Source organism: Ursus maritimus, unplaced genomic scaffold (assembly GCF_017311325.1).
Source record: "Ursus maritimus isolate PB19 unplaced genomic scaffold, ASM1731132v1 scaffold_4, whole genome shotgun sequence".
Classification (NCBI taxonomy): domain Eukaryota; kingdom Metazoa; phylum Chordata; class Mammalia; order Carnivora; family Ursidae; genus Ursus; species Ursus maritimus.
Window position 1 is genome coordinate 61893156 of NW_024426552.1, and position 27453 is coordinate 61920608.

Consider the following 27453-nt stretch of genomic DNA (forward strand, 5'->3'; position numbering starts at 1 on the left):
AGCGCTTGCTCACCGCACCCTCCCCCTGCGTGAGGCACTCCACTGATTCTTTTCTGAATACTCTATCCGCTCAGGTCCTATACCAGGGACCCGGCCCGACTCTGGGCTGGCACCATCACAGGCACAGCACCAATTCTCTCTAGTGTTGCTTGGCTGACAGTGTACGAGTGTGTGTGTTGAGGCCGAGCCATTGCTCCTGGACACGACCTGCGGGGATGACCCTCTGTTGGCTGTCACTACTAGAGTCTTATGCGGAGCTGGGACCAGGTGGGTCCCGTTGGCATAGATGGACGGGATGTTGGCATTGCCTGAGTGGAGACAGAAAGACTGGCGCAGGTCACTGAAGTGGTTGAACGACTCCGTGTTCCCGGGAACTTTCGGATTGTTGCTCCAGTATCGACTGTTGTAGGTATTGGAAGAGGTCAGTGTGTTGTTCTCTGAGGAGGATATCTCGGTGTGAAATGCTTTGGCAGAAGAAGAACATTTAGGTGGAAGATCATCCTCTCTGAAAAGGGATAAAAATAAAGTTGTCGTCAGAATTTACTCGAATGGCACCCTACCCTCTTGCCCAGGAGTCCTTCCTCTTCTGCTAAGGCCAATATGTCTGTGAGATACAAACCCTCAGGACAGGCCATAGTATCACGAAAGCAAACACACCAGCCCTGGTGGCCTCAGCTCTGACACTCATTCCCTTTGAGACAATGCTTAAGAAAAATGTTCCCTCAGCTTCTCAATAGCCAAGGGCAGAAAAAGTAATGTCAAATCTCTCAGACTATACTTTCCAAAATAACTGAAAAAAAATGTGTGTGTGTATATGTGTGTGTGTGTGTGTGTATATCTGTGTGTGTATAATTTTTTTTGCTCTAAGTAGGAAAATAGACCTTGAAGAAAGCCACTGAGCTTGTGTAAAGAATTATAAGAGGCTAGGATAAGTCACTAATTTAACATGTTAACTAATTCATTCAACATTTATTGGGTACCAGGCATTCTACTAGATGTTTCCTGTTAAAAAAAAAAAAAAAAAACCCACAGCTCCTATACCCCAAAAACCTATGGTCAAACGAGAGTGCCAGTCAATGCAAGAACATCTCCAAGTCTGAAAGGTCGGACAGAGACTAGAGTCAACTTCTGTGAGGAGGTAATGCCTGGACTAGCCTTGAATCAGATCAAGGAATTTACCAAAGAGATAAATGAAAAGGAAAGGAGTTTGGTGCTGGAAGAGGGGGGAGGCGTAGGCGAAGACCCTGAGGCATGAGAGGCTGCGGAACAGAATGGCACATCAGTGACCATGGAAGTGGTGAGAGAGGACTGGGGAAGCAGAGGAAGGTCTGATCCTGAAGGGCTGTGTGGATCACGCTAAGTAGACTGGAGTCATTAAAGCATTTTCAACAAGGATATAATGTGGTGCAATGTGAGACATAGCTTGAACTCCCCTATTCCCACAATATGCCAAGAGTCACTTTTCTTTAAAGATGACTTTCACGTTGTTTTCTGAAGATGTTCATATCCTTGACTGAACTGTCTCTGACATCAAGCCATACTGCTTTGGCCAAGCTGTGTACATGGGTACGGGTATGCTCTTGGGGTGTTCCTTCTGGCTTCTATCATAAATGCCAATGTCAAACACATTTCCTAAACTAACTTCTCTACTCTGGCAGCCACCTTCACCCCATCTATTTTGGAACTATGGAAGGTGAAGGAATTCTTCATGTGTGTCCTCCTCTGGGCACATATTGGACACATATTGGACCCTCTTCCCCTTTCATGATCCAGTAAATAAAGCTGAGCAGTATCATGAGGAAAAGCAATATAATATACAAGAAAATATGACTTGGCCACTTTAACTGTCTTGGCCATCACAGCCACTGGCTTAGCAAAGAAATCTTAGCTGCCAAAATTAATAGAAATACAGACACTGGCCACGTAGGACAAATTGTCTGACACACAAACCTTATTTCATTAGGAATTTCTTCTTCCTCCTCCTCTTTATTTTTGCTTCTCCAGTAAAAGAATGCCCCTAAAATTAGTGCAATGCAAAAAATGATAATAACTGCACCAGTGCCAATGGCTCCAGCTATTAGTCCAATGCTCCTGGGCTGGGCTGCAAAATATATTTAAGGTAGATTTAAAGAACAAAAAAAAGAGAGAGAGAGAAAGAGAAATAGCATACACTCATGCAACTTCATAAATATGTAAGTTTACCACAGAATCTTCTTAAAATGCACAAAATTGCCTAAAGTGTTGCATCCCTCTAAAATTAAACTTCGGTTAACTATCTGTGTCCTCAGTGGCTGGGACTAACACACAGTAGGCTCTCAGACACCTGCTGAATGAATGACCATTACGGAACTCACCACGTTAGTAGAGGAACACTCAGAGCAGAACAGGCCAAACCAGCTCACCTGTCTGATCTGCCAGAGCAAGCCTAGCAGCCAGTGGGACCATGACCACCTCAGCCCAACCACACCACTATTTTCTGTAAGTGGAGTTCAAATAACCCAGAATTCTCAAATAAAGAGAAAATTTCTGCACTGCTTTTTTATGACCTGACCACCTAACAATTAAGCAAATATAAAAGATTTGGAGAAAATTAAAGAAGGTCTTGCCATAGCCATGAGATCATTACAAGTTTTTATAATGTCTATAGTGCTAAGCAATCACTTGAAGACAAGCGACTGACTTGATTCTAATGATCCTGAGGAAAAAGACATTCTGTCATAAAGAAGAGATCATATTGCTGAGGCTGAAAAGTATACTAATACATTATAGAACATTTCAATAATTGATAAAACTAAGAGAATTTCTATTTAATCTTCAAACAACCTAAAAACAATAAAGAGAAACTCTTCATTCCTTGGCTTAACAAAGATCTTGGTGTTCCAGACCCAGAGTCCACGTCAGAATTTTGGATACTTACGCGAAATAACCTGGAGATCCAACAGACAGGTGCTGGTTCCGATGGCATTCGAAGCCACGCACTGGTACAGGCCTGAAGACAGAGCACTGATGTTCCGGATGGTGACTGTCCCCTGGATCTGGTCTGTCACAAAAATCATAATCAAGTGAGCAGTGAGGGGAAAAAAAATAAGAAAACCAAAGAAATCAGCAGGAAACTACAAAATAAGCATTGAAGAGCCATCCATAGCCTTTGCCAAAGAGATTTTTTTGGTTCATGAAAAGACTCAAATCCCATCGTATTAAAGACCTGGAGACATGGAGGACTGTCCTGATTAAGTGCAATCTTACAACTTAATCTGCCGATTCGTCTGAGGTCCTAAATGTGAGCAGCCCTTCCCTGAGGAAACAGTGGCTAAGGCCTGCCCTAGAGAATTTATGATCGGTAACACCCAATTTCAATTCTGAGGAGAGGTGATAACATAAAGATGGAAGCTAAACTCATTACAGTAATGTTCACTCCATCCTTGATGGAGAAAACATACACTCTGTGTTCAAGGGTGTCGATTGTTCCTTTCAACAACTATTGTAACTAAATCCAGATCCTCCACGAACAGACACCAAGATGAACCAAAGGTTTAGTGGAAAAAATTCGAGTACAGGAAATGGGTAGAGGAACCTTGGGAGTGTGGGAGAGCCTCCGACTGCAATGCAGGTCTGGACCCTGTGAAGGGGAGAGGCAAGGAAGGAGGGCCAGGCAGGGAGCATCTCCGATTGCAGCATCACGTTAGGGTAGTCTCCATCAAGCTGCTGGGGAGGCCCTGAGCTAAATTCACCAGGTAAAGGAGTCCCACACCTTGCAGAATAGGACTGCATTCGCAGACCCACTGTGCCCAGTCACCAGTTGGGAGCAGCCCCGGTGAAACCTGGTCTGGGTGCAAAGCAATCCTAGATTCTGGAGGACGCAGCTGGGGCTGTCTGTCAGTTGTGTTCCCCACAGTAGGAGCAGTGCATTTTCAAGATCACTACATTGATATTACCCAGAAATGTTTCAGCTGATCATATTTTACTAATTCGTCAACATTAGCAACGATTATTTATTCCTTGTAAATAAAATGCAAATTACAGTAATAATAAAAAAAACTAAGAATAATAGTTGCTATTACTATGTGCCAAGCATTGGTTAAGCTTTTACAGTATTATCTTAATCTTTACGATGATGCTATGAGGTATTATTATTCATCCCACTGAACAGGAAAGGAGACTGTGGCTTTGAGTAATAAGATTACACAGCTAGTCACACAAAACTGGAATCAGACGGCAGGCTGTCTTACATCCAAGTTCTAGGCTTCCCTGCCTCCCTCAGGCAAAACATAACGCAACCAGTCATCTCAACCACTCAAAATAACTGCAAATTTAGAAGCAGAAAGTGTCCTGATGGCACATTTCTGGCACCAAGTCCATGTGTTCCTAGGGCAACACCTGGAGCTCCCCCTACCCTGGGCTATTTTTACATGAGACTAACATCATCTTGTTTCTGCTGGCAATCTTCATTTCTATCTAGAGCAAAGGCAGAAGCAGAGAAGATGGGTCAGCAAAAGCAGACCTAACCATAGAACTGCATGCATTGATTGGTTAACTCATTTAAGAAATAAACATGTATTGAGCACCTTTCTGGAATTTACTTAAATAAAAAAGCCAAGGAAAGGACATTTTTTTCTCGCCTTTGTTTTTCTTTTTAATGAGAACATTTATTTTTTTCTTTTTAAAGATTTTATTTATTTATTCATGAGAGGCACAGAGAGAGAGAGGCAGAGAGGCAGAGGGAGAAGCAGGCTTCTCACAGAGCAGGGAGCCGGACACAGGACTCGATCCCAGGATCCCAGGATCACCACCTGAGCTGAAGGCAGATGCTTAACCGACTGAACCACCCAGGAGCCCCTAATAGGAACATTTAAAGGGTCGAATCCACATTAGATGGGTATCTTACTCCTTCAGAACACGACACCTGAAGAATTTGGACATCTGACCTGTACTGGACCCACCAAGTCAATATATTTGGTGGTTACTTTGTTTGCACTTGTGTATTATTTCCTTTTCCTTAACAAACAACTCTGAGGGCTACCAATGTGTGAGAGCCTTTCAGTGAATTCCCTCAAGAGCTGGGCCAGCCAGGGAGGAAACTGTTTTCTCCTCCTGTGCTTTCAATTTGCTCTCCCAGGCCTTCATGAAGTGCCCCTCCTATGTGCTCTTCAGCACCATGTAATCTCTAGTGCGGGCACTTAGCCCCATTTGGTGTCATTTCCTCCCTACTTGTCTCATTAAAAGAAGGGGGGGCGGTGCCTGGGTGGCTCAGTCAGTTGAGCTTTCGACTCTTGATTTCGGCTCAGGTCATGATCTCAGGGTGGTGAGATCAAGCCCCGCATCGGGGTCTGTGCTCAGTGGGGAGTCTGCTTGAGATTCTCTCTCTCCCTCTCCCTCTGCCTCTCCCCTGCTCTCTCTCTCTCTCTCTCAAAAAAGGGGAGGGGGGCTAGGTTTGTATTGTTCATCATTGCAACATCATCCTTAGAATATACCTGGCACACAGGGTGATGTATGGAATTGTTGAATCACTATATTGTACACCTGAAATTAATAAAATACTGTATGTTAACTATACTGGAATTCAAATAAAAAACTAAAAAAAAATCCTAGGTTTTATATTCCTTACTTTTCAAAGATGAAAAGCTCAGAGAGGCTACACGATTTGTTCAAGATTACACAGTACAGGAGCAGCAGCAATCTACAAAATCAGGTCTCTCCGTGTCCAAAGCTTAGGGGCACCATACATACGCTTCGTTTTCTAGTAGGGCATTTTAAACCACGATATTCTATAGGGTGCATCTGCAGGATGTCTCCTACCCATGAATGTTACACCACTGTTAGTATTAAACTAAGCCATCTGCCCAATTCCATCTTCAATACTACCAGATGTCACCACTCGAGAAAATCATAATCTCTGGGTAACGAGCCCCACAACCCCGAACACCATGGTGCTGTTTCCCAAGCCCTGAAACTCCAGGAATTTGATCAGCTCACACCAAACCAGTAATGCTGTTGACATTTTCACAGAGTTAATTTGGGAAACTTTTAACAGCTGAATGAAGCAGCATTCTGGCATGCAGAAAGAGGTAAACTTTAAAGATTCTTGCTTTAAAAGGTTATTTTTAAAAGGTGAAGTCACTGTTCTTCCTTTTATCTCTATCAACACAGCACACACAGATCAATAGAACAAAGTCTTCCTCACTGAGGCTGCCATAACACGCTAGAGCTCACTCCGAGTGTAACCAGGGGCGGAGGCCCATGGGAGGAGAGGATTAGCCAGAAGCGGGACAGGGCTGTGTGTGTAGTCAAGGCAAGAGCAGACTGGGGCCCCTCCTTAGCGAGCACCGGCCTGCTTCCAGCCATAAGCACAGGGCTCTTTCTCAAGTGAAAAGGACTAATTCTTCAACTCAATCTGTCACTTCACTTGGCCTGCTCTGGGGCAGTAGTAATTGGCTGAAGTTAGAAAACAAATGTTCTTATGATCTTCTTTCTTTTAAGGACAGGTGAAGTTCAACTGTGCGGAACCACAGTTTGGAGAGCACACATGACATCACAGACCACTGAGTTCCCAGCCACCCTGGATCCCACACAAACTATGCAGCTGGCCTAGGATGCCCTTCAGAATTATAGGGGAATAAATGTAAGTGTCCATTTCCACGCCCATCCTTTTTCCTTAGGCCCAGAACCATATTTCTGAGTGCCTCGGAGATGGTGCACAGACTAAGAGCATGTGCTCGATGCTTAGACAGCCTAGGCTGGAATCTGCCCAACCGCCTAGCAGCTGATTTCCTAATGTGTGACACAGAGCTACCAACCTAACCTCCATGTTGTGGGTTGCTGTGAGGATGAAATGTGGTAATGCATGCAACAGGCATGTTCTAGTGCCTGGTAAAGCTTCCATGTAGCAATTCCACCCCGGCATCACTTGGAAAACATATTTTTCTCAATTGTACGAAAAATCAGTCAAGAAATTGGGAAAATGTTGGAGATATTAATACTCAGGATCTGAGGCTGAGAGACAGGAATTCCTAAATCATGAATTATTCTATACTTTTATCTGATTTATGTACTTTGGAATAATGAGTGGCCATAATAATATAGTCATTTCTTATATAAAAGTTTCAGAAGTATCCTGCAAGAAAAAAATAATGAATACATGTTTTATCGTTATTTGAACCAATTATTTTTACAAAGTTATATATTTCAATACTATGTAAAAAGTGATCTCAACCTGGATACATCTGATAATTAAAAAATAGTAAAAAGGGGAACAATATCACAAAATAAATGCCAAATTAAAATCTATTTAAAAATTCAAAGATAGGGGCGCCTGGGTGGCACAGCGGTTAAGCGCCTGCCTTCAGCTCAGGGCGTGATCCCGGCGTTATGGGATCGAGCCCCACATCAGGCTCCTCAGCTATGAGCCTGCTTCTTCCTCTCCCGCTCACCCTGCTTGTGTTCCCTCTCTCTCTGGCTGTCTCTATCTCTGTCAAATAAATAAATAAATAAAATCTTTAAAAAAAAAATTCAAAGATAATACCACAAATACTTAATATTTAAACTGTCATTCTACAAGAAAATTTTAAAACACAATGTCGCATTAAGTGTACTATCCCATAATCTTGATCTTTTTTCATGCCAAATTTTCCAGACATAGAAAATTTTATTTCATGTTTGTGTTGATATTTGTTGAATTAAGATGTAGATGAAGAAAGAAGGGGAAGAATCTGTCCCCATTAAGTGAGTATCCAAAGTATCTTTGGGGCACACATTAGGATATGTGCTGCTTCCTATTAGCTCTTTTTTAATTTATTAAATGATGAAAATATTTTGTCTGTTTGCTCTGCTTTGGATTTGCCACCGAAACAGATACTGCTATTGCCAATTCAGGCTTTGAATTCATTTCTGATTTCATATCAGTGTATTTCCAAACCAACATTCCCATCTTCTCTTTGCATTTCTGCTATGGAAGTATTTACAAAGAACTGAAATCTACAGCAAATATTCAAACACTGAAAACAATGACAAATATTACTGGGAAATACCTGAATAATGTAATATTTGGAACCCCCAGTATTAACAACATCACATAGAATCACACATCAAAATTACCAAACTAAGGACTTATTTTGCTTTTAAAACTTATTTCCCAGAATACTGCTCACACAGCATGTGTATAAAATATACTATGTGTATAAACTTATTAATATTTATTTGCAGGAGTGACTCACTATTAGCAACAGATTGGGGCACAATTACACACTTACAACATGGCAACAGCTACAAGCAAGACCGATTAGATCGTGACTACTTCTCTCCTACTCACTTCTGTCCAGGTTCCCAGAAATGTTGACTCTGAGTGTTCTTGCTTTTAATTTGACATCAGTGGATTCTTTTAAATCAATATATCTCTATGTTGTCTGTTAAGGTTTAATTCTCAAAGAAGAATGGTGCTTAGTCCTCAAGAAATGTTACCTGTTATTACTTCGGCCCCCGGAGGACCACTAACTCACTCACTGCCTTCCTTAAGCAAATCTCTAAGTAGTCCTTCTCTGAGTTAACACAGTTGTTATTCATTCAGTGGGCTTAAGACAGAAATCTGAGTTAACTCTGACTCTTCTCTGAGCCCCATGTCTTTTTGACTTTTGTCTTCAGTCTCTCCTGAATTCCAACCCCCACACCTCCCCGTCCCTTCTCCATTCCCATCACAAGGGCCTTAGTTCCAGTCCTTTTCCTTTCCTCATGGAGCTATTATCAAAGTCTCCCATCTATTACCAGGCTATCAATCTCACAACCTGACTGCTGCAGCTGTTTGTAAAATGCAGATCTGGATATCTTTTCTTACTGCAGAAATGCCTGGGAACACCCACAGTCTAAAAAGACAATTTCCAAACTCCCTGAATGCTACACAATGCCTTTCACAATCTGGACCTGAACTTTCTGACCTCCTCCCTCACCAAACCTTCATGAATCTTTATGTCAGCTTCATAGATTTTCACTTAAAAGCATCAAACTTTTATATTTGCAAGATTTTGCATGCATGACTCTTTCTACTAACAATATCCCCTTTTACCTGGTAAAACTTGAACTCATCTTTTAAGATCCTTTTCTGTTCAGGAAACTCTTTCCCTATAAAGTTCTTCCTAGACTCTTTGGGGGAGAATAAAGGTTAACAGTAAACATTTTTATAGCATCTGATATTCAGTAGTACTAAAATTACCTATCTCTGTCTCCCCATTAGACAGTGAGCTCTAGAATAAAGATACGTCTCTATGTTCCTATTTCTCTACTTTCCCAAACACCCTACCCTGAAGTAGTTACACAGAATAAGGGTTGTGTCTGTGTGTGTACATACACACACACAGACATACATATGGTCAAAGAATGGACAACTGTATAAACAAATCAATATAGTTGTGACAATTGCTGGTATTTAATTTTTAAAGGAGGACTGAACATTGCACGGGACTTGCTTCTTTATGTCAGGGGGCAAAAACAAAGAGGAAAAATTTGCCTTCAGTCAGAATAACATCTTGATAAGGAGGAAATATATATCTATTTATTCAGCAACTGAAGTGGGTGAGAATTTTTTACTCCCCATGAAAGAATTGAAACACTCACTGGGAAAAGAATCAGCAGTGGTAATCCAAGGAGAATCGAGATTCCTGAAGCTTCAAATGTGGCAAAAGAATGGAAGTGCTTTCTATATAGACCCTGGACAAACTTGGTATCTTCTCTGGGCCTCAGGCTTCACCCTGGTAACATGACGGTGTTAGACTACAGTGATGTTTGAGACACTCTTCTGCTCCATCTAAGTTCTGCATACTAAGTTCTACAGAGTTCTCAAGTAAAACTTGAGTAGCAAGTGGGAGAGTTAATCACCTCTCTTCACTGTATTAAATTATGAAAGGATGAGGACAACAGAGGATTCCTTAGGAACAATGAAGGATAAAGGCATGATTTAAAAAAACTGAAATAATCAGTAGACAGTATGGAGAAAGGGTAAAAGAAAAAGCTTGGCAGATAAAAAAGATAAAATATTAGAAATTAATCGAACTATATCCATTATCACAATTAATATAAATGGATCCAATCAATTAAAGAACAAAGGATCTCAGATTGTAGACTGGAAACCAAATTAAATCCAAACACATGCTGCTTACAAACAATACACCTAAACTTGAAACACAGAAACCTGAAAGTATATGAACCATAAAACAAACACAGCAGCAAGAATTAACCAAAGAAACCTACTGTAGGAATTTTAATAACAATTAAAATAAGGCAAAAATGCATATTAAGCATAGAAAATCAGGGAGATATAACATCTTGTAAACAGGTAATGACACATACTAAGGGTGTGTTAAAAAATCGGCATAACCGCAAGGACAAATTGACAAATACACAATCCTACTATGTGGTTTTTAAACACACCTCTCTCATAAAATAATAACTGAAACAGATAAAATATTGGTAAAGATACAGAATATTTGAACAATACAATTAACAAGTTTCCCATTATATATACAGCCATACCTTGCTTTATTGTAGTTCACAGATAACTGAATTTTTTACGAACAGATGGTTTGTGGCAACCTTGGGTTGAACAAGTCTATCGGTACCATTCTCCAAGAGCACCTGCTCATTTTCTGTCTCTGTGTCACCTTGTGGTAATTCTCACAATATTTCAAACTTTTTCATTATTATTACATTGGTTATGGTGATCTTTGATGCTATTTTTGTAATTGTTTGGGGGTGCCACGAAATGCACCCATATAAGACAGCAAACTTAATGGACAAATGTTGTATGTGCGTTGACTGCTCCAGTAACTGGCAATTCTCCCATCTCTCTCCCTCACCCTGGGTCTCCTTCTTCCCTGAGACAGGCTAATTAATAACCCTACAATGACTTCTAAGTGTTCAAGTGAAAGGAAGAGTCACACGTCTCTACTTTAAATCAAAAGCTAGAAATGATTAAGCTTAGGTGAGGAAGGCATGTTGAAAGCCAAGATAGATCAAAAGTTAGGCCTCTTGCACCAAACAGCTGGCCAAGTTGTGAATGCAAAGGGAAAACTCTTGTGGGGAAATTAGAAGTGCTACTCCAGTGAACACATGAGTGAAAAGAAAATGAAACAGCCTTATTGTTGATACTGAGAAAGTTTCAGTGTTCTGCACAGAAGATCAAACCAGCAACAACATTCCCTTAAGCCAAAGCCTAATCCGGAGCAGGGCTCTAACTCTTCAATTCTAGGAAGGCTGAGACAGGTGAGGAAGCGCAGAAGAAAAGCTGGAAGACAGCAGAGGTGGGTTCATGAGGTTTAAGGGAAGAAGCCGTCTCTGTAACACGAAGATGCAAGGAGAAGCAGCAGGTGCTGATGGAGACATGTAGCAAGTTCTCCAGAAGATCTAGCTCACATAATCCATGACAGTGGCTACGCTAAACAACAGCTTTTCAGTGTGGACAACACAGCCTTCTGTTGGAAGAAGATGGCATTTAGGTCTTTCACAGCCAGAGAAGAGAAGTCAATGCCTGGCTTGAAAGCCTCAAAGGACAGGCTGCCTCTTTGGTTAGGGGCTAATGCAGCTGGTGACTTTAAGTTGAAACCAATGCTCATTTACCATTCTGAAAATCCCAGGGCCCTTAGGAATTATGCTAGATCTACCATGTCTGTGCTCTATAACGGGAACCACAAAGCCTAGATGACAACACATCTGTTTACAACATGGTTTACTGAATACTTTAAGCCTACTGTTGAGACCTACTGCTCAGGAAAAAAAAGAAAAACACCACAAGATTCCTTTCAAAATATCACTGTTCATTGACAATGTATCTGGTCATCCAAGAGCTCTGATGGACATGGACAACATGGTTGATGTTGTTTCTGTGTCTGATACAACACCTATTCCGCCACCCATGGATTAAGGAGCAATATAGACTTTCAAGTCTAAATGTATTTAAGAAATACATTTCATAAGGCTACTGCTGCCATAGGTAGCGTTCCTCTGATGGGTCTGAGTCCAGAAAGGACTCACCATTCTAGATGCCATTAAAAACATTCATGATTCAGAGGAAGAGGTCAAATAGCTTAACAGGAGTTTAGAAGAAGTTAAGTCTGACACTCATGGGTGACTTTGAGGGTTCAAGACCCCAGTGGAGGAAGTAAGTGCAGATGTTGCAAGGGAAACAGCAAGAGAATTAGAAGTGGAGCCTGAAGATGCGACTGGATTGCAGCAATCTCATGACAGAACTCTTAAAGGATGAGCGGCTACTTCTTATGGACGAGCAAAGAGAGTGATTTCTTGAGATAGAATCTACTCCTGGTGAAGATGCTATGAAGAGTGTTGAAACAGTGACAAAGGACTCAGAATATGACATAAACTTACATGATAAAACAGTGGCAGGGTTTGAGAGGACTGACTCCAATTTTGAAGGAAGTTCTACTGTGGGTAAAACACTATCAAAGAGCATCACATGCTACAGAGACACCATTCATGAAAGGAAGAGTCGATCAATGTGGCTAACTTCATTGTTGTCTTATTGTGAGAAATTGCCACAACCACACTAACCCTCAACAATCACCACCCTCATCAGTCAGCAGCCATCTTGGAAGGAGCCAAGACCTTCCACCAGCAAAATGACTGTAACTCACTGAAAGCTCAGATGATGGTCAGTATATTTAAGAAATAAAGTACTTTTAAATTAAGGTACATACACTGTTTTTTTAGACATAATGCTACTGCACACTTGACAGACTACAGTATAGTGCAAACATAACTTTTACATGCACTGGGAAACCAAAGAATTCACTTGACTCGCTTTACCGTGATATTTGCCTTATTATGGTGGTCTGCAACTACACCCACAATATCTGTGAGGTGTGCCTGTACCTCTCCATACTAGCACCTGTTACTGGACAGCATAGCTCTTACTTTCCTCTGCCTCACTTGCTCCACTCCAAACACACCGGTCTCTCTGCTGTTCATCCAAAACACCAGGCACACTCTGGCCTCAGGGCCTTCAGATGGTTATTCCCTCTGCCTGGAATACTCTCCAGCCCCCATATTCAGAAAGCTCATTCCTTCATCATTTTTACATTATTTTTAGAGTATCGGCATCTTGGTGAGATTTACCCTAAACACTTTATTCAACATTGCAGCAACTCATGCCCCAACGAATCCATTTTACCTTCCTCCATGTTTTCCCCATAGAAGGCATCACATGGCAATAAACTACAATTTACTGATGCATTATATTCAATCTCCACCCACTAGAAAGTAAGTTCTATCAAGGAAAGAAGCATTTCTGTTCTGTTCTCACTGTATCTCCAGCAGCTAGAACAGTGTCTAGAACCTAGTAGGTACCTAACATATATTGGTTGAATGAACAAATGAAAAACAGAAATTAATATCAGTATACAAAAGGATAAAATCAAAAGCTTGATTTAACAAGACTGATCCAAAAATAAAGATGAAAAAACAAATAATTATGAAAAAGGGAATAGCGTTTTAAAATACACAAGGGAATAATAATACTAATGATAATACAAACGTTAGTATTTAAGTGGTTATTCATGCCAGATGCTGTTCTAAAAGTTTTACATGTGTTTTCATGTAATCTTTATCCTACCTCTGTGGGGCAAATACTGTTATTGTGTCCATTTTACATGTAAGAAAACTAAGGCACAACATCACATGACCAGTCATCCCTGGAGCCAGGATTCCAAATCATCACCCCTGGCTTCAGAACGTGCAGCACTCTTAAATACGCTCTCCTGATTTCATAGCAAGAACGTATGAACAACTTGATGCCAATATGTATAAACTCAGACAAAAAAAGATGTTTTCTAGAAAAATAGAGAAGAGGGGTGCCTGGGTGGCTCAGTTGGTTAAGTGTCTGCCTTCAGTTAAGGTCATGATCTCAGTGTCCTGGGACCGAGCCCCACATGGGGCTTCCTGTTCAGTGGGGAGTCTGCTTCTCCCTCTCCCTCTGCCCTTCCCACCCCCGCTTGTGTGCACACTCTCTCTCTCTTTCTCTCAAATAAATAAAATCTTAGAAAAAAAAATCAAAAGTAGAGAAGATACAGAAAATCTAAGTAAACTTTTATCACTAGAAAAACAATCAGTAGTCAAAAATCTACCAACAAAACATAACAGCAAGGCAAAGCTTTTATAGACAAATTTTCAAATCATCAAATAATCTCCATCATAGTCATACTATTTCAGAGTAGACAAAAAGAGGGAAAACTGCCTAACTCATTTTATGAGACCCCTATATAATCTGATACTAAAACTGAACAGGGCAATGGAAGACAGAAAAAAGATCAGAGGCCATTCTCACTTATGATCATAAATGCAAAAATTCTATTAAAATGTTAGCATACCGAATGGTGCAGTTTATTAAAAAATAATCATAATCATATAGATTTTATTCCAGAAATGCAAGGATATTTAACATTAGAAAATATATTAATATCATTCACTCATTGGCATTTGGGGCCAGACAATTCTTTTTTAAGATTTTATTTATTTGAGAAAAAGAGAACGAGTTGGGGTGGGGGGGGTGAGGGAAGAGCAGACGGAGAGGGACAAGCAGACTCTGCGCTGAGCATGGAGCCTGAAGAGGGACTCGATCCCACAACCCACGAGATCATGACCTGAGCTGAAATCCAGAGTTGGACGCTCAACTAACTGAGCCGCCCAGGTGCCCCATGGGCCAGATAATTCTTTATTGCGGTGGCACCCCCTAGCCCCTAGCCACTAGGTGCCAGGAGCACCCTCTTGTGTCAGTTGTGATAACCAAAAATGTCTCCAAATATTGCCAGATGAAATTGTCTGGGTTGAGAACCACTGAGGCAGGGGTTGTGCACGGTGACACAGGACCAGACATTTAATGACACCTGCGCCAGTTGTACAGACTTTAGAAGCACAGGCCACACTAAGTACTTTGTATTTCCTAAGAACAAAAACATTGTTTACATAATCACAGCACACGTTCAAAGTGAAGAAATTTGACGTCAATACAAGAGTATTATCCAATCTACAGTTTATACTCAGATTCTATCAACTGTGCCGGTAATGTCCTTTACGGCTGTTTCTTCCCCTGTCCAGATTCTAATCCAGGATTCTGCATTGTATTTCCTTAACTCCTTAGTCTCTTTCAATCTGGAACAGCTTTGTCTTCACCTCTGTTTGATGCTTCCCCATGACTGGATTCGGATTATGTGTGTGTGTGACAATAATACCACAGAAATGACGCCGTGTCCTCCTCAAGGCATACATACATTAGTCGGCACAGGACATCAGTTTGTAACAGCATTGGTAACGTTCACTTTGATCACTCGGTTAAAGAGGCATCAACCAGGTCTCTCCACCATAAAGTCATCTTATAATTAATAAGAAATAAGTAGGGGCACAATTTGGAACTATGTAAGTATCTTGTTCCTCATCAAACTTTTGCCTACTATTTGACATCAGTGGTGATCTTCACACTCCACTGCTCCTTCTACAAATATGAGTTGGCATTCTACTCTAAGAAAATGCTTCTCCTTCTCTCCCATGTATTTATGCGTATCAGCAAGGATTCAGGGATTTTCATTTTATTCAATAGATCATGTATTTATTTTAATTTTCAAATTATCCCAGATTTGGCCAGAAGGAGCTCCTTCAAGCTAGCCCCTAAACACAAAGACAATTCTAATCCTCAAGTATTATGCCCCTGTCACTAAGCTGACTTCTAGAGTGCCCTCCTCTGGTGCCAAATATTCTTTTCTCGGAGAATGCATCTTGAATTTATATTAAACAACTGCAAACATATTAGTAAAGTGTTTTTAAAATATAGGTTATTTTGGGATTATATGCTATTTTGAGATCTATTTTATTACTATCAGTACCAAGAGGTAAATTTAAATAAAAAATCTGACTGCCTTAATGTGCATTATTATGATAAATGAAGTTATTCAAAGTAATTCTGATATCCCGAGTTTGAATTACAAAAGCCAAACATTTTCTTCGTTAGCATTCAAGTTCACTTTCATATTTAAAGTACCAAAAAATATTTAAGTTGCAGAGAAGATACCAAAAAACTTGACTGATAAATTTATTTAGAGACAAAGAAGTGTGATTAGGCGTATTTCTCAATTTACATACAAAAAAAACACTTTTAAGCATTCACTTGTAATTCCAAACTCAGCCCACTATTTCACAGAAATGTTTTTAATATAAATCATAGAATCTTAGTGCTGATACAAAGAACTTGGAAATGATTATTTAATCCCCTTATTTTAAAAAAAGGCAACACAGGCCCAGAGAGGTAAACTGTCGCTGAAATAGATACTGGAAAAATCTGGAATTTAAATATGGTTTTCAGGATTTCAACACAAGAGCTAGATTAAACATGCTATTTACATGTAAATAGTGAGATTAACAAGCTAGTCCACAAAAAAAGCTATTTACCCCACAGTGTGCCTGAAACATTTAGCAATTTAGTAATCCATGGGGAACTACGGTATTGCAGTTGTCATAATCAGAGTAAGCCAGAAGTTATTATGTCCCTGTCACTGGGAAGTTTTTTAAAATAATGAATTTTGGACTGAGTAAATTAAAAAATGATGGAAAGGTCCATTAATGTTTCTGTTGGGATTCTTACAGGAAATTTACAGGCTCTTACAGGGCTGGTGGTCCTAGTTCTTTCACGTGCTACCTTTACCCACAAGTTAGGACTTTGAGTTTCCATAGACCACCAATACGATTCAAGCTTATCAGGCATTATTCAGGTAGTCTGGGGCCACTTCAGTAACTGCCAGCTCTTTAACTTAAGATTTGTATACCTGCCCTGAGAATGCTACAAGAAACATACCCTGTATTACCGATGATGCAGCACTCGAGGCTGCTAAATTTTATTTTCTTGAAATAGAAGATTTTACATTAATTCTATAATTTTCCCTCATTCTATTTTATCATTTTTCCTCAAATTTTCTAGAGTGTTTCCTTTCCTTTATTATCTAATTTATATCATTGGATTTACATCGATGACACTCATGCCTCCTCCATCTTTACCTGTTTGGTGGGATCAACTCCTGGTTCTCCCATGATTTGACGCCTTTTCCTGTTTTCTTTCTCATCTTCTTCCTCTAATTAGACTTGAGGCTGAAAACAGGATGATTGACCCCCTCGTGATCATGGTGATGTTTCTCATACTAAAATAGACAGCTGTGCCTCAAGAAGGAAGTGCTTCTCAGTTATAAACTTCAAAGATTCTCTTACAGTTAACAATATAAAGAAGCTACCATTTAGCTATTTTAAATCTTCACTAGAATGGAATGGAATTTCCATATATAGTTATCACTGGACGAGATACATAAAGGCAGCACATGAGAAAGAAAAAGTTTTATTCTCTTTAAAGTTGAAAACGCAAAATGATCCAGACAGCTTTTTCAGCAGTCACAAATACAGTGTGTTATTTTTCAAAATCTATTAAAATTAATTACTTCATGAGTCCTAGAATTTGAATTTTGCATAGTAACTGATTAAATGGGTAAAGCAACACCATACATACCCTGAGTGGCTGTCGGAGGTAGTTTGAGGGTATTGTCTAACTTCTCCCAAAGGTAAGTTGGCCGAGGGATGCCTTCCTCTGAGCTACAGAGCAGGATGACATCGCTGCCGATATCCTGGGATCCTTGGATTTGGCAGTGTGGGGCAGAAGGGGGAACTACAATAGGAAGAGTAAGGAATAAAGTACGCATTTACTATAAGCCAACTGATGATGGAGGAGACATCAACATTCGGTGCACCGAACAGCAGATAACAATGTTGATAGGACACGTACCAGAAGACTCCCTCCTGAGTGAAGCCCGCGGCTAAGCAGGCACTACTCACCGGGCTCGGGCACAACTTCAGCTGGCAGGGGGCAAACATGTCAAAGGGGCTACACCCTTTCCTCATATTGTCAAGAAATCTTATGGTCTTGGTTTCACTCTCCTTCCTCTAAAGAAGAATGTTTAAGGTCCTTCATGCCCACAGACTGCCTTTAGAGACATTAGTGAGTACGCCCACGTACACAGTGGTATTATTCACAGTAGCTAAAGGACGGAAACAGCCCAGGTGTCTGTGGGTGGATGAATGGACACACAAATGTGGTACAGACATACTACGAAATATTATTCAGCCTTGAAAAGGAAGGGAATTCAGACCCAGGCTACAGCATGGACAAACCTTGAGAACATTGTGCTAAGTGAAATAAGTCAGTCATAAAAAGACAGAGAATGATTCTACTTCTATGAGGCACCTAGAATAGTCAAATCCATAGAAACAGAAAATAGGAAAGTGGTTACCCATGGCTGGTAGGAGAAGGAAACATTGTTTAATAAGCACAGAGTTTTAGTTTTGCAAGATGAAAAGAGTTCTGCAGATTGGCTGCACGGCAATGTGAATGTACCTAACACTCAGAACTGCCCACTTAAAAACTGGCCAAGATGGCAAGTTTCATGTTATGTGTATTTTACCACAAGTAAAAAATATTTTTAATTACTGAAAGAAGCCACTTTTAGAAAAGATATTTCAAGGAAGAGCAACCACTGACCCCGGCAGCTACTCTCCACACAAGATTCTTTGTTACTTTACAAACAAAAACCAGACAGGCCTAATTTATACTAAATTCTGCTTTACGGTGGGGGAAGTTAGAGTAAGGTTCAAGTATGTCTATTACTTGGTCATAATGCAGTGGACATCTTAAGGCAGATAAGGACACGAAATAAAAAATTATCCAAAAAGAGCACTAAAGGAAGAAGGCGGTGCTTTGTAATAAGAATGCAAGTAAATAAAAATATCAACTAAGCCCAGGGCTTGGAGTCTCATGCTGGGGTATACAGGAAATGAAGTTTAATGCTATACTTGTAATGCTAATGACTTTTCAATAAATGTGTTCAACCTTTCAAAAGTGAATGTATGAATGCATAAAAGGTAAGTGCAGTAGACAGAGGAACCAGGAAAGGAAGCGGGTGGGGGCAGAGAGAACGATGAAAGGGTATAAGGTAGGAAAAGTAAAAAATCTCAGAGAATCCTAATTGCTGTGAGGGAGTAAACCAATCTCCTCTGGTACTGTCTTCGACACTGCCATGATGCTGTGAAGGAAACCCAAAATAATTCTTTGAACGTAGCATTAACTATAAGCTAAATTAAGACTTTTTTTTCTTCCTTTAAAAATTGAAAAAGTAAACACAGATAATGTGGGAAGACATTTACCTAACTTAGAGGTATAAACATCAGAAAAACATTGAAATTCCATTAGTACTCTGTAATCAGTACTCATATATTTTTAAAACTCCATATTTAATAATAATCTCTGCATAATTAAAAATTCTATATAATATAAATATAAAATATATATTTTAGATATATAAATAATTTAATTAAAATTCTATAATTTTAAACATATTACAGTATTTCTAGGATAGAAATCTCCAACCTGGTCCTTAGTTTTCTTATTTTGCTTGAAGACTAGGAAAACAAGGTAGCAAGGCAGTATTATACCAACATACCAAGCATATGACAATATACCAAGCGCATTGTCACCAAGAGGGAAAATGGCAAAAAGCCGCAGTACTGATATTCTCAAGTAACTCAACAATGGAAGGGAAAGGGGAGGGCGAGAGTGTGCCAAGGAATAAGGCAGTAGATTCTGAGACGCGAATAGGATAGAGGACAATCAAGAGCATCAGCCTCCTCTAACTACTTCCTAGGTCTTCCCAAATGAACTGAATTTAGCTGCTTCTGCCACAAGTATGGGTTTAGGAGGCAGTGTTTTATTTCAGAGGCAGCAGAAGTGAGAAATGAAACATGTTTAGAATGGACTTAATTTAGTATGAGATAGTCTAACTATACCATATAATGGAAGTACTCTTTTGAGACAAGAGATCAACATTTTAATCTAAGCTTTATTGTTCATTGTCTATGCCACCTTGAAAAAGGCCCTAAATCTGTGTGGTCTCAGTATTAAGGCCAAATTGATCACATAACTTATCATTGTTATTAGACTTTTGAGAGTAAAAGGGGGTATTATTGAAATTATACTAGGACATGAGGCATTAAGCTGAGAACTACTCAGCGTTATGTAGAAATGAAGTAATAATTTTCTTCTCACATGTGCTGAAACTTCTGCTTTGTACTCAAAATAAATGATTCTTGATTTAAGTTGTTGCTTTCCACAGTAAGTCCTATCCCCTAACTGCTGGAGAAAAGTAAGAGGACACTTGTGACTATATTTTACACCACCCTTCTCCACCTTCTGAACAAATCATTTAAGAAGGTTTAGACAGCCACCAGAAGTGGAGACAGGGATGGGAAGATTATGTGTAAAAAGCAGAAAGAAGCAGAGTCCAGACAGGGCAGAAAAGAGAGGAGACAAAGGACACGAGCAGAGTGAGAGTGTAGAAGGATGGGCAGAGTCATAACCAAAGCCAAGGTACCTGGAACATCCTGTTACTCACCTAAAACTGTGAGACCGGTGACCCCAATGTTTCTGCCCCCTCTATCCGGAAGGTTATTGACCAAACACTGGTAGGTGCCTGTATCTGATAGCTGAGTGTTATTAATGAAGATAGAGACATTGGTGGCTGGCATGGTGCCTGTAAATCCTACCCTACCATGGAACCGGGGGGCACCATCAAACATCTGTCCACCCTGATACAGAATGACCTGAAAAAGAAAGCAAAATAAATAAATAGGCCACTACATTCCCTTCTAGATACATAGCACATAACAATAACTATCTGGTGGATAGAAGACTGCACCAAACATTGGAAAACTTTATTTCTCATCTTAACAGTTGTCACCCACTTTTTACTATAGCACCAGTGCAGAGGTATATTCTGGGATTCTAAATTCTCATATCCCAATTTGGAATAACACTGTTTCCTTGTCTAACTCATCACAGTATAGAAAATATCTTGAATGCAATCTTACTATCAGTCCGTAAATATTTTTATTCAAATAATTCCAAAATAAAAAGTTTCAAAAATCAGCACTGTCATTCTCACGCTTACTAGGTGACAAAATGATAGGTCACAGTTAGAGCCTAAATATAAATGAATGTCATAAAAGGGAAGAAGAGTTGCAGGTCCGTGATTGCTCTTCTTTTGTCAATTTCTATTACCGAAGTTAACTATTCGTGAGAGAGGACTCAGAATGCTGTTACAAAAAGCCTTGTGGGCTGAGAATGAGAAACTTGGTTCTATTTTAGCTCTATCTGTAAATGTTTGGGTAACTACAGTCAAGTCTTTCTTTGCCTCCTAAAACGGTAAGTTTGAATAAAATGATCTCAAAGGCTCAGTCTAATTATAATAAATTCTACGGTTTGAAGAAACAAAAAAAGCTTCTATTAAATATTCATATTCAAATTCGTATCAGAAAATTTAGCGTATCAAATATTTTTAGGCAGTAATAAGCTTACTAAAGTAGAAAAGCTTCAAAACAGTAGTAAATTATCTTTGAGAATTAAGGTATAATCATGATTACTATTCATTAATTTTCTGAGCATCCGTTTCTGCAATGGTTAATACAAATTATGGATCTTTTGCCTGTAATTGGGTAGTATTTTCTGTTTTCATGTACCCTAATTTATTTGAGACTCTTTGAGGCTGGCTAGTATGCCTGACTGTGTTTATTTTAAAACACTTGCAAAATTAGCCAAATAAATGAAGTACTACTATCTACTGTTACTTCCTTAACATTATCACTGTCTCTAAAACATACTCTCATCTACCTGTGTCAGTGTCAGTCCCTTCCTGCCAAAGTATACTTTGCTTTTTTCTGTCTTGGTATTTCCTATCAACAATGCCTTTTTTTTTTTTTAAGATTTATTTATTTATTTATTTATTCGACAGAGAGAGAGACAGCCAGCGAGAGAGGGAACACAAGCAGGGGAAGTGGGAGAGGAAGAAGCAGGCTCACAGCAGAGGAGCCTGATGTGGGGCTCAATCCCATAACGCTGGGATCACGCCCTGAGCCGAAGGCAGACGCCTAACCGCTGTGCCACCCAGGCATCCCTAAACAATGCCTTTTGATAAAATTCCAGGTTCCCACACAAAATTCTCAGGAGTCCCTTGACAGCTGTTTAAAAAAAAAAAAAAGTTTCTTAAAAAGAGGATAATCTGTTCTGATAGTTGAAAATAACACAGGAGTAGGATTTAAAACAGCCTAGGCTCACGGAAAGTGCTACCTTACTCTAGAGATCAAATATGTACTCAGGATGATTTTCTACCCACTTCTTCTGACAGATTAATATTTGCGAGGTAGCATGGCATGGAACGGAAGTACCTGCTCAGGCTGGTTAGCGTTGGAGAGAGGAATGACCATCCAAATGACATTGAGGTTAATGAGGGCAGCGCTGGTAGTGAAGGTACACGGCAGGACTGCCGCCTGGCCCCGGGCCACCTGGATACTCCCAGGACTTTCGGAGACTTCCAGGGAAGCTGCGACACCTGCAGAGGAAAGAAGAAAGGGTATGTGCTCACCCTTTCCTGACAGACCAAACCTCTTGAGAAACGGTTTGTGTGTTACATTATTAGAAATATAAGACCGAAATATTAGAAATATAAGTCTTACTGAACAACTACTGACCAATCACTGATTCAAAATAATATAAATCGTTCATCTCTTTATCTCGTAGAAACCACAAATGAAAAATTTTAGCAGCTACTTACTTTATTTTGTAAGAAAGTAAGAAGCTGGTATTTGGCCAGATTCAAACACAACATGCGAGAAGACGACTGATAGGGTTTAAGCAAAACTTGCAATGGTGAGGAGGGATGAGAAATTTATTTTTTGAAGAGTTATTTACAATAGCATACTTAAAATTAAATGTTTACATATAAATCTAACAAAATATATGTAAGATCTATATACTAAAAACTATAAAATGTTAATGAAAAGAATCAAATAAGACCAAAAATGGACAGATATGCAATGTTCATGGATTAGTAAATTCCATTCTCCCTGAACTATAGAGTCAGAGCAATCCCAATCAAAATCCCAGCAGTCTTTCTGTAGCTATTGACAAACTAATTCTAAAACACATGGAAAGGCAAAGAACTAGAATAGCCAAAATAATACTGAAAAATGAGAACAAATTTGGAGAATTCACACTATCTGATTTCAGAACTTGCTACAAAGCAATAGTAATCAAGATAGCTCTGAAATAAACCCTTATATTTTTATTAAAATGCTTTTCAACCAAGGTACAAGACAACTAAATGGGGGGAAATAGTCTTTTCAATAAATGGTGTTGGAACAATTCGACACTAGTATGCAACAAATTAACTCAGACCCTTACCTCACAGCAAAAATCAATCAAAATGTATCAAGACCTAAACATAACAGCTAAAGCTATAAAACTTCTAGAAATAAACATAGAAGAAAATATTTGTGACTGTGGTTTAGTCAAAGAAATCTCAGATAAGTCACCAGGACCATAAATCATAAAAAACAACAATTAAAAATTTGGATTTCATTAAAATTTTAAAAATTTCTGTGCTTCAAAAGATTTAATTAAGAAAATAAAAAGCCAAGGTACGGGCTGGGAAAAATAGCTATAATTCACACATCTGATAAAGGACTCAAATATATAATATATAGAGAACTATTACAATTCAATAATGAAAAGACAACCCAATATTAAAATGGGTAAAATACTGGAATAAACATTTCAAAAAAGCACATGGAAAGCACATGTAAAGATGTTCAACATTATTATTCATTAGGAAAATGCATATTAAAACCACAATAAGATACCATTACACAGCACTGGAATGGCTGTCATTATGACAAACCAAGTTTTTATAAGGATATCGGGAAACTAGAATCCTCATTCATTGCTGGTGAGAATGTAATGTAACAATCCGCAATTTCACCCCGAGGAATCTACCCAAATACAGTGAAAACATATGTTGCATAAAGACCGCAAATGTTGATGGTAGCATTGCTAATATCACATCCCCAAACAGAAATAATACAAATATTCATCAACTGGTTAGTGGACAAACAAAATGTGGTATACCTATACAATGAAACATAACTCAGAAATAAAAAAATCACAAGCTACTGATACAACATGGATGAGCTTCTCAAAACCATTTTGCTAAATATAAGAAGCCAGACGCGAAAGACTATATACTGTATGATTCTATTTATATGGAATGCCCGGAAAGGCAAATCTAAAAAGACAAGAAGCAAATCAGTGGTTGCCTGGGGCTAGAGAGGAGGGGCGAGGGATTGATGCAAATACGTTCCATGGAACTTTCTAGGGTGATGGAAAACTTCCAAAACTGGATTGTTAGATGGTTGTTCAACTCTATAAATTTCCAAAAAAATAACTGAATTTTAAATGTGTGAATTTTGTGGAATGTAAATTATACCTCAATAACACTGTTAAAATTCAGAAAAGAAAATAGTGATCTACCAGAGCCAAATCCTGGGAAGTGAAAATCAATTGTTACCTCTTTTAAAAAGAATGCCTGTCCCCCTGGGACTACAGAATAGTATGGGACTAACAGGAGATTTAAAAAGTTCAGGGAGATACAACAGAGAAGCTATTCTAATCATGAAAAATACATTAAGCCTATGGTGATATTTCAGACTGTTCTACTTTGAAGTGATATTATCTTAATTCTCCAAAAAAAGTAACACAATAACATACCAGTATGATTACAATTAGTTTTAAAAAATAAATCTGCATCACACCTTCCTTCTAGAGAAACTCATGTTCTTCACATATAGTCTGAGGATTTCTCAGGAGTTAAATTTATAGGATAAAACATTTCATAAAATAAGCCATCTGTGATAGGATACAAAGCAGTTGATAACATCAGGAAAAGTCTCTAAGGAAAATCATATTAGGGAAAGTCTCTACATTTCAAAAAGGACAACTGAAAGAATCTCAAGTAGTATGAGGCAGACAGGGGAGGTTTATCATGGAACAGGCAATGAGCCAGGGGATAAGCTATCTTAAAGGGTAGAAGAGGATCGGAGAATCTATTTGTTACAATGATTATAATAAATGCCACTGGAGATGTTTTTAAGAATAAATGTAGGAGCTAAACTGGAAACCTCCAGATAATACTCCAAGAAGTGAAGGGAGTATGTCCCCTTTAAATCAGACAGGATAATGTGTACCCTCCACCCTCAATTCACTAATTTCAGGACTCATGCAATCTTTCATACAAACTTGAAAAAGAAAAAAATGGCCGATATAAACTGAGTGTGAAAGAGAAAGATGTTGATGGGAAAACTACCAAAATAGAACAGGAATAAGTAAAGGAAGAGTAAATTCCTAGGCCAGGATGGGAGCTGAGCGGAAGGGAGCAGGTCTGCCAGAGGAGAGCAGGCCCTGGGGTGGAAGAAGCTATAAAAGACTGACTTCGTCTACTTCACGTTTCATGGAAGAGTAACTCTGAAATCTCACGTACTGAGAGGGCTGTAGAAGAAATATTCAAGACGAGAAAAGTGTGGGTTTAAAGGTGGAGAGATTTAGTTAGAAATCTGGCACTTTCATCTGCTTAGTTGTGTGGCCCCAAGTAAATCACTTCATCTCTGATTCAGTAGCTTCATCCGTAAAATAGGGCTCAATGTTCCCATCACGTCATTAAGAGGGTACGACAAGGGCAGTAGCGGTGCTGACAGCCAATGACAACCAGCACTGCAACCACTACTACCAGCACCGACGACAGGCAGCGCTGACCATATGCCAACCCCTGCCCCCGGGAAGCACTACTTATAAACATACACACACTCATGTAATCCACACCCCAATTCCTTTCCTTAGGAACCTCCTACTCGGCCATCCAATCAGCCCAAGTGTTACTTTTCACAAAAGAGCCTTTCCTGACCCCTCAGCCTAGGTCAGGGTCTCATAAGGCAATGTTCCTTCCATTCCGAGCACTATGCAAACTTGTAATCACACTTTCCTTAGTTTTCATATTCATTCATTTCATTATTTAACGTATCTTCACCAGTATACTGGAAGGTCCATTGAAAACTTCATTACTTTATTTCTTTTTTATTATTATGTTCAGTTAGCCAGCAGGTAGTACAGCATAAGTTTTTGATGTAGTGTTCAATGATTCATTAGTTGTGTATAACACCCAGTGCTCATCACAACACGTGCCCTCCTTAATACCCATCACCTGGTTACCCCATCCCCCCACCTCCCTCCCTTCTGTAACCCTCAGTTTGTTTCCTGGAGTCCAGAGTGTCTCTCATGGTTTGTCTCCCTTTCTCATTTCTTCCCAGTTTTCTCTCCCTTCCCTGTGGTCCTCCATGCTATTCCTTATGTTCCACATAAGAGTGAAACCATATAATTGTCTTTCTCTGCTTGACTTATTTCATTTAGCATAATCCCCTCCAGTTCCATCCATGTCCACGCAAATGGTAGGTATGCAACCTTTCTGATGGGTGAATAGTATTCCGTTGTATATATGAACCACATCTTTATCCTTTCATCTGTTGAAGGACTTCTCAGTTCCTTCTATAGTTTAGCTATTGTGGACATTGCTGCTATGAACACGGGGGTGCATGTGGCTCTTCTTTTCATTACATCTGTATCTTTGGGGTAAATACCTAGTAGTGCAATTGCTGGGTCGTAGGGTAGCTCTACTTTTAACTTCATGAGGAACCTCTACACTGTTTTCCAGAGTGGCTGTACCAGCTTGCATTCCGACCAACAGTGTCTGTTCCCCTTTTTCCACATCCTCATCAACATTTGTTGTTTCCTCTCTTGTTAATTTTTGCCATTCTAACTGGTGTAAGGTGGTATCTCATGTGGTTTTGATTTATATTTCCCTGATGACTAGTGATGTTGAACGTTTCTTCATGTGTCTGTTAGCCATTTGCATGTCTTCTTTGGAGAAGTGCCTGTTCATGTCTTCTGCCCCTTTCCTGACTGGATTATTTGTTTTTTTGGGTGTTGAGTTTGAGGACTTCTTTATAGATCTTGGATACCAACCCTTTATCTGTAAGGTCATATGCAAATATCTTCTCCCATTCCGTGGGTTGCTCTTAGTTTTGTTGACTGTTTCCTTTGCTGTGCAAAAGCTTTTTATCTTAATGAAGTCCCAAAAGTTCACTTTTGCTTTTGTTTCTCTTACCTTTATAGACATGTCTTGAAAGAGGTCACTGTAGCCAATGTCAAAGAGGTTACTACCTATGTTCTCCTTTGGGATTTTGATGGATTCCTGCCTCACATTGCGGTCTTTCATCCATTTTGAGTTTATCTTTGTGCATAGTGTAAAAGAATGGTCCAGTTTCATTCTTCTGCGTGTGACTGTCCAGCACCATTTACTGAAGAGTCTATCTTTCCTCCATTGGATATTCTTTCCTGCTTTGTTGAAGATGTTCTCTTCCATTGATCTATGTGTCTGTTTTTGTACCAATATCATGCTGTCTTGATGATCACAGCTTTGTAATATAGCTTGAAGTAAGTCA

At 39.4% G+C, this 27453-nt stretch overlaps 1 protein-coding gene across 1 annotated transcript; it reads right to left on the bottom strand.

The window, feature by feature from the left end:
• On the bottom strand, positions 1–26684 carry IGSF11 (immunoglobulin superfamily member 11). The gene is given in 8 exon segments (XM_040621722.1): positions 1–183; positions 185–505; positions 1951–2101; positions 2918–3040; positions 17534–17689; positions 20466–20673; positions 22294–22496; positions 26675–26684. Coding segments are annotated over 8 exon segments (1278 nt in total). The 3' UTR covers positions 1–77.
• Between the last annotated feature and the right edge of the window lie 769 nt (positions 26685–27453).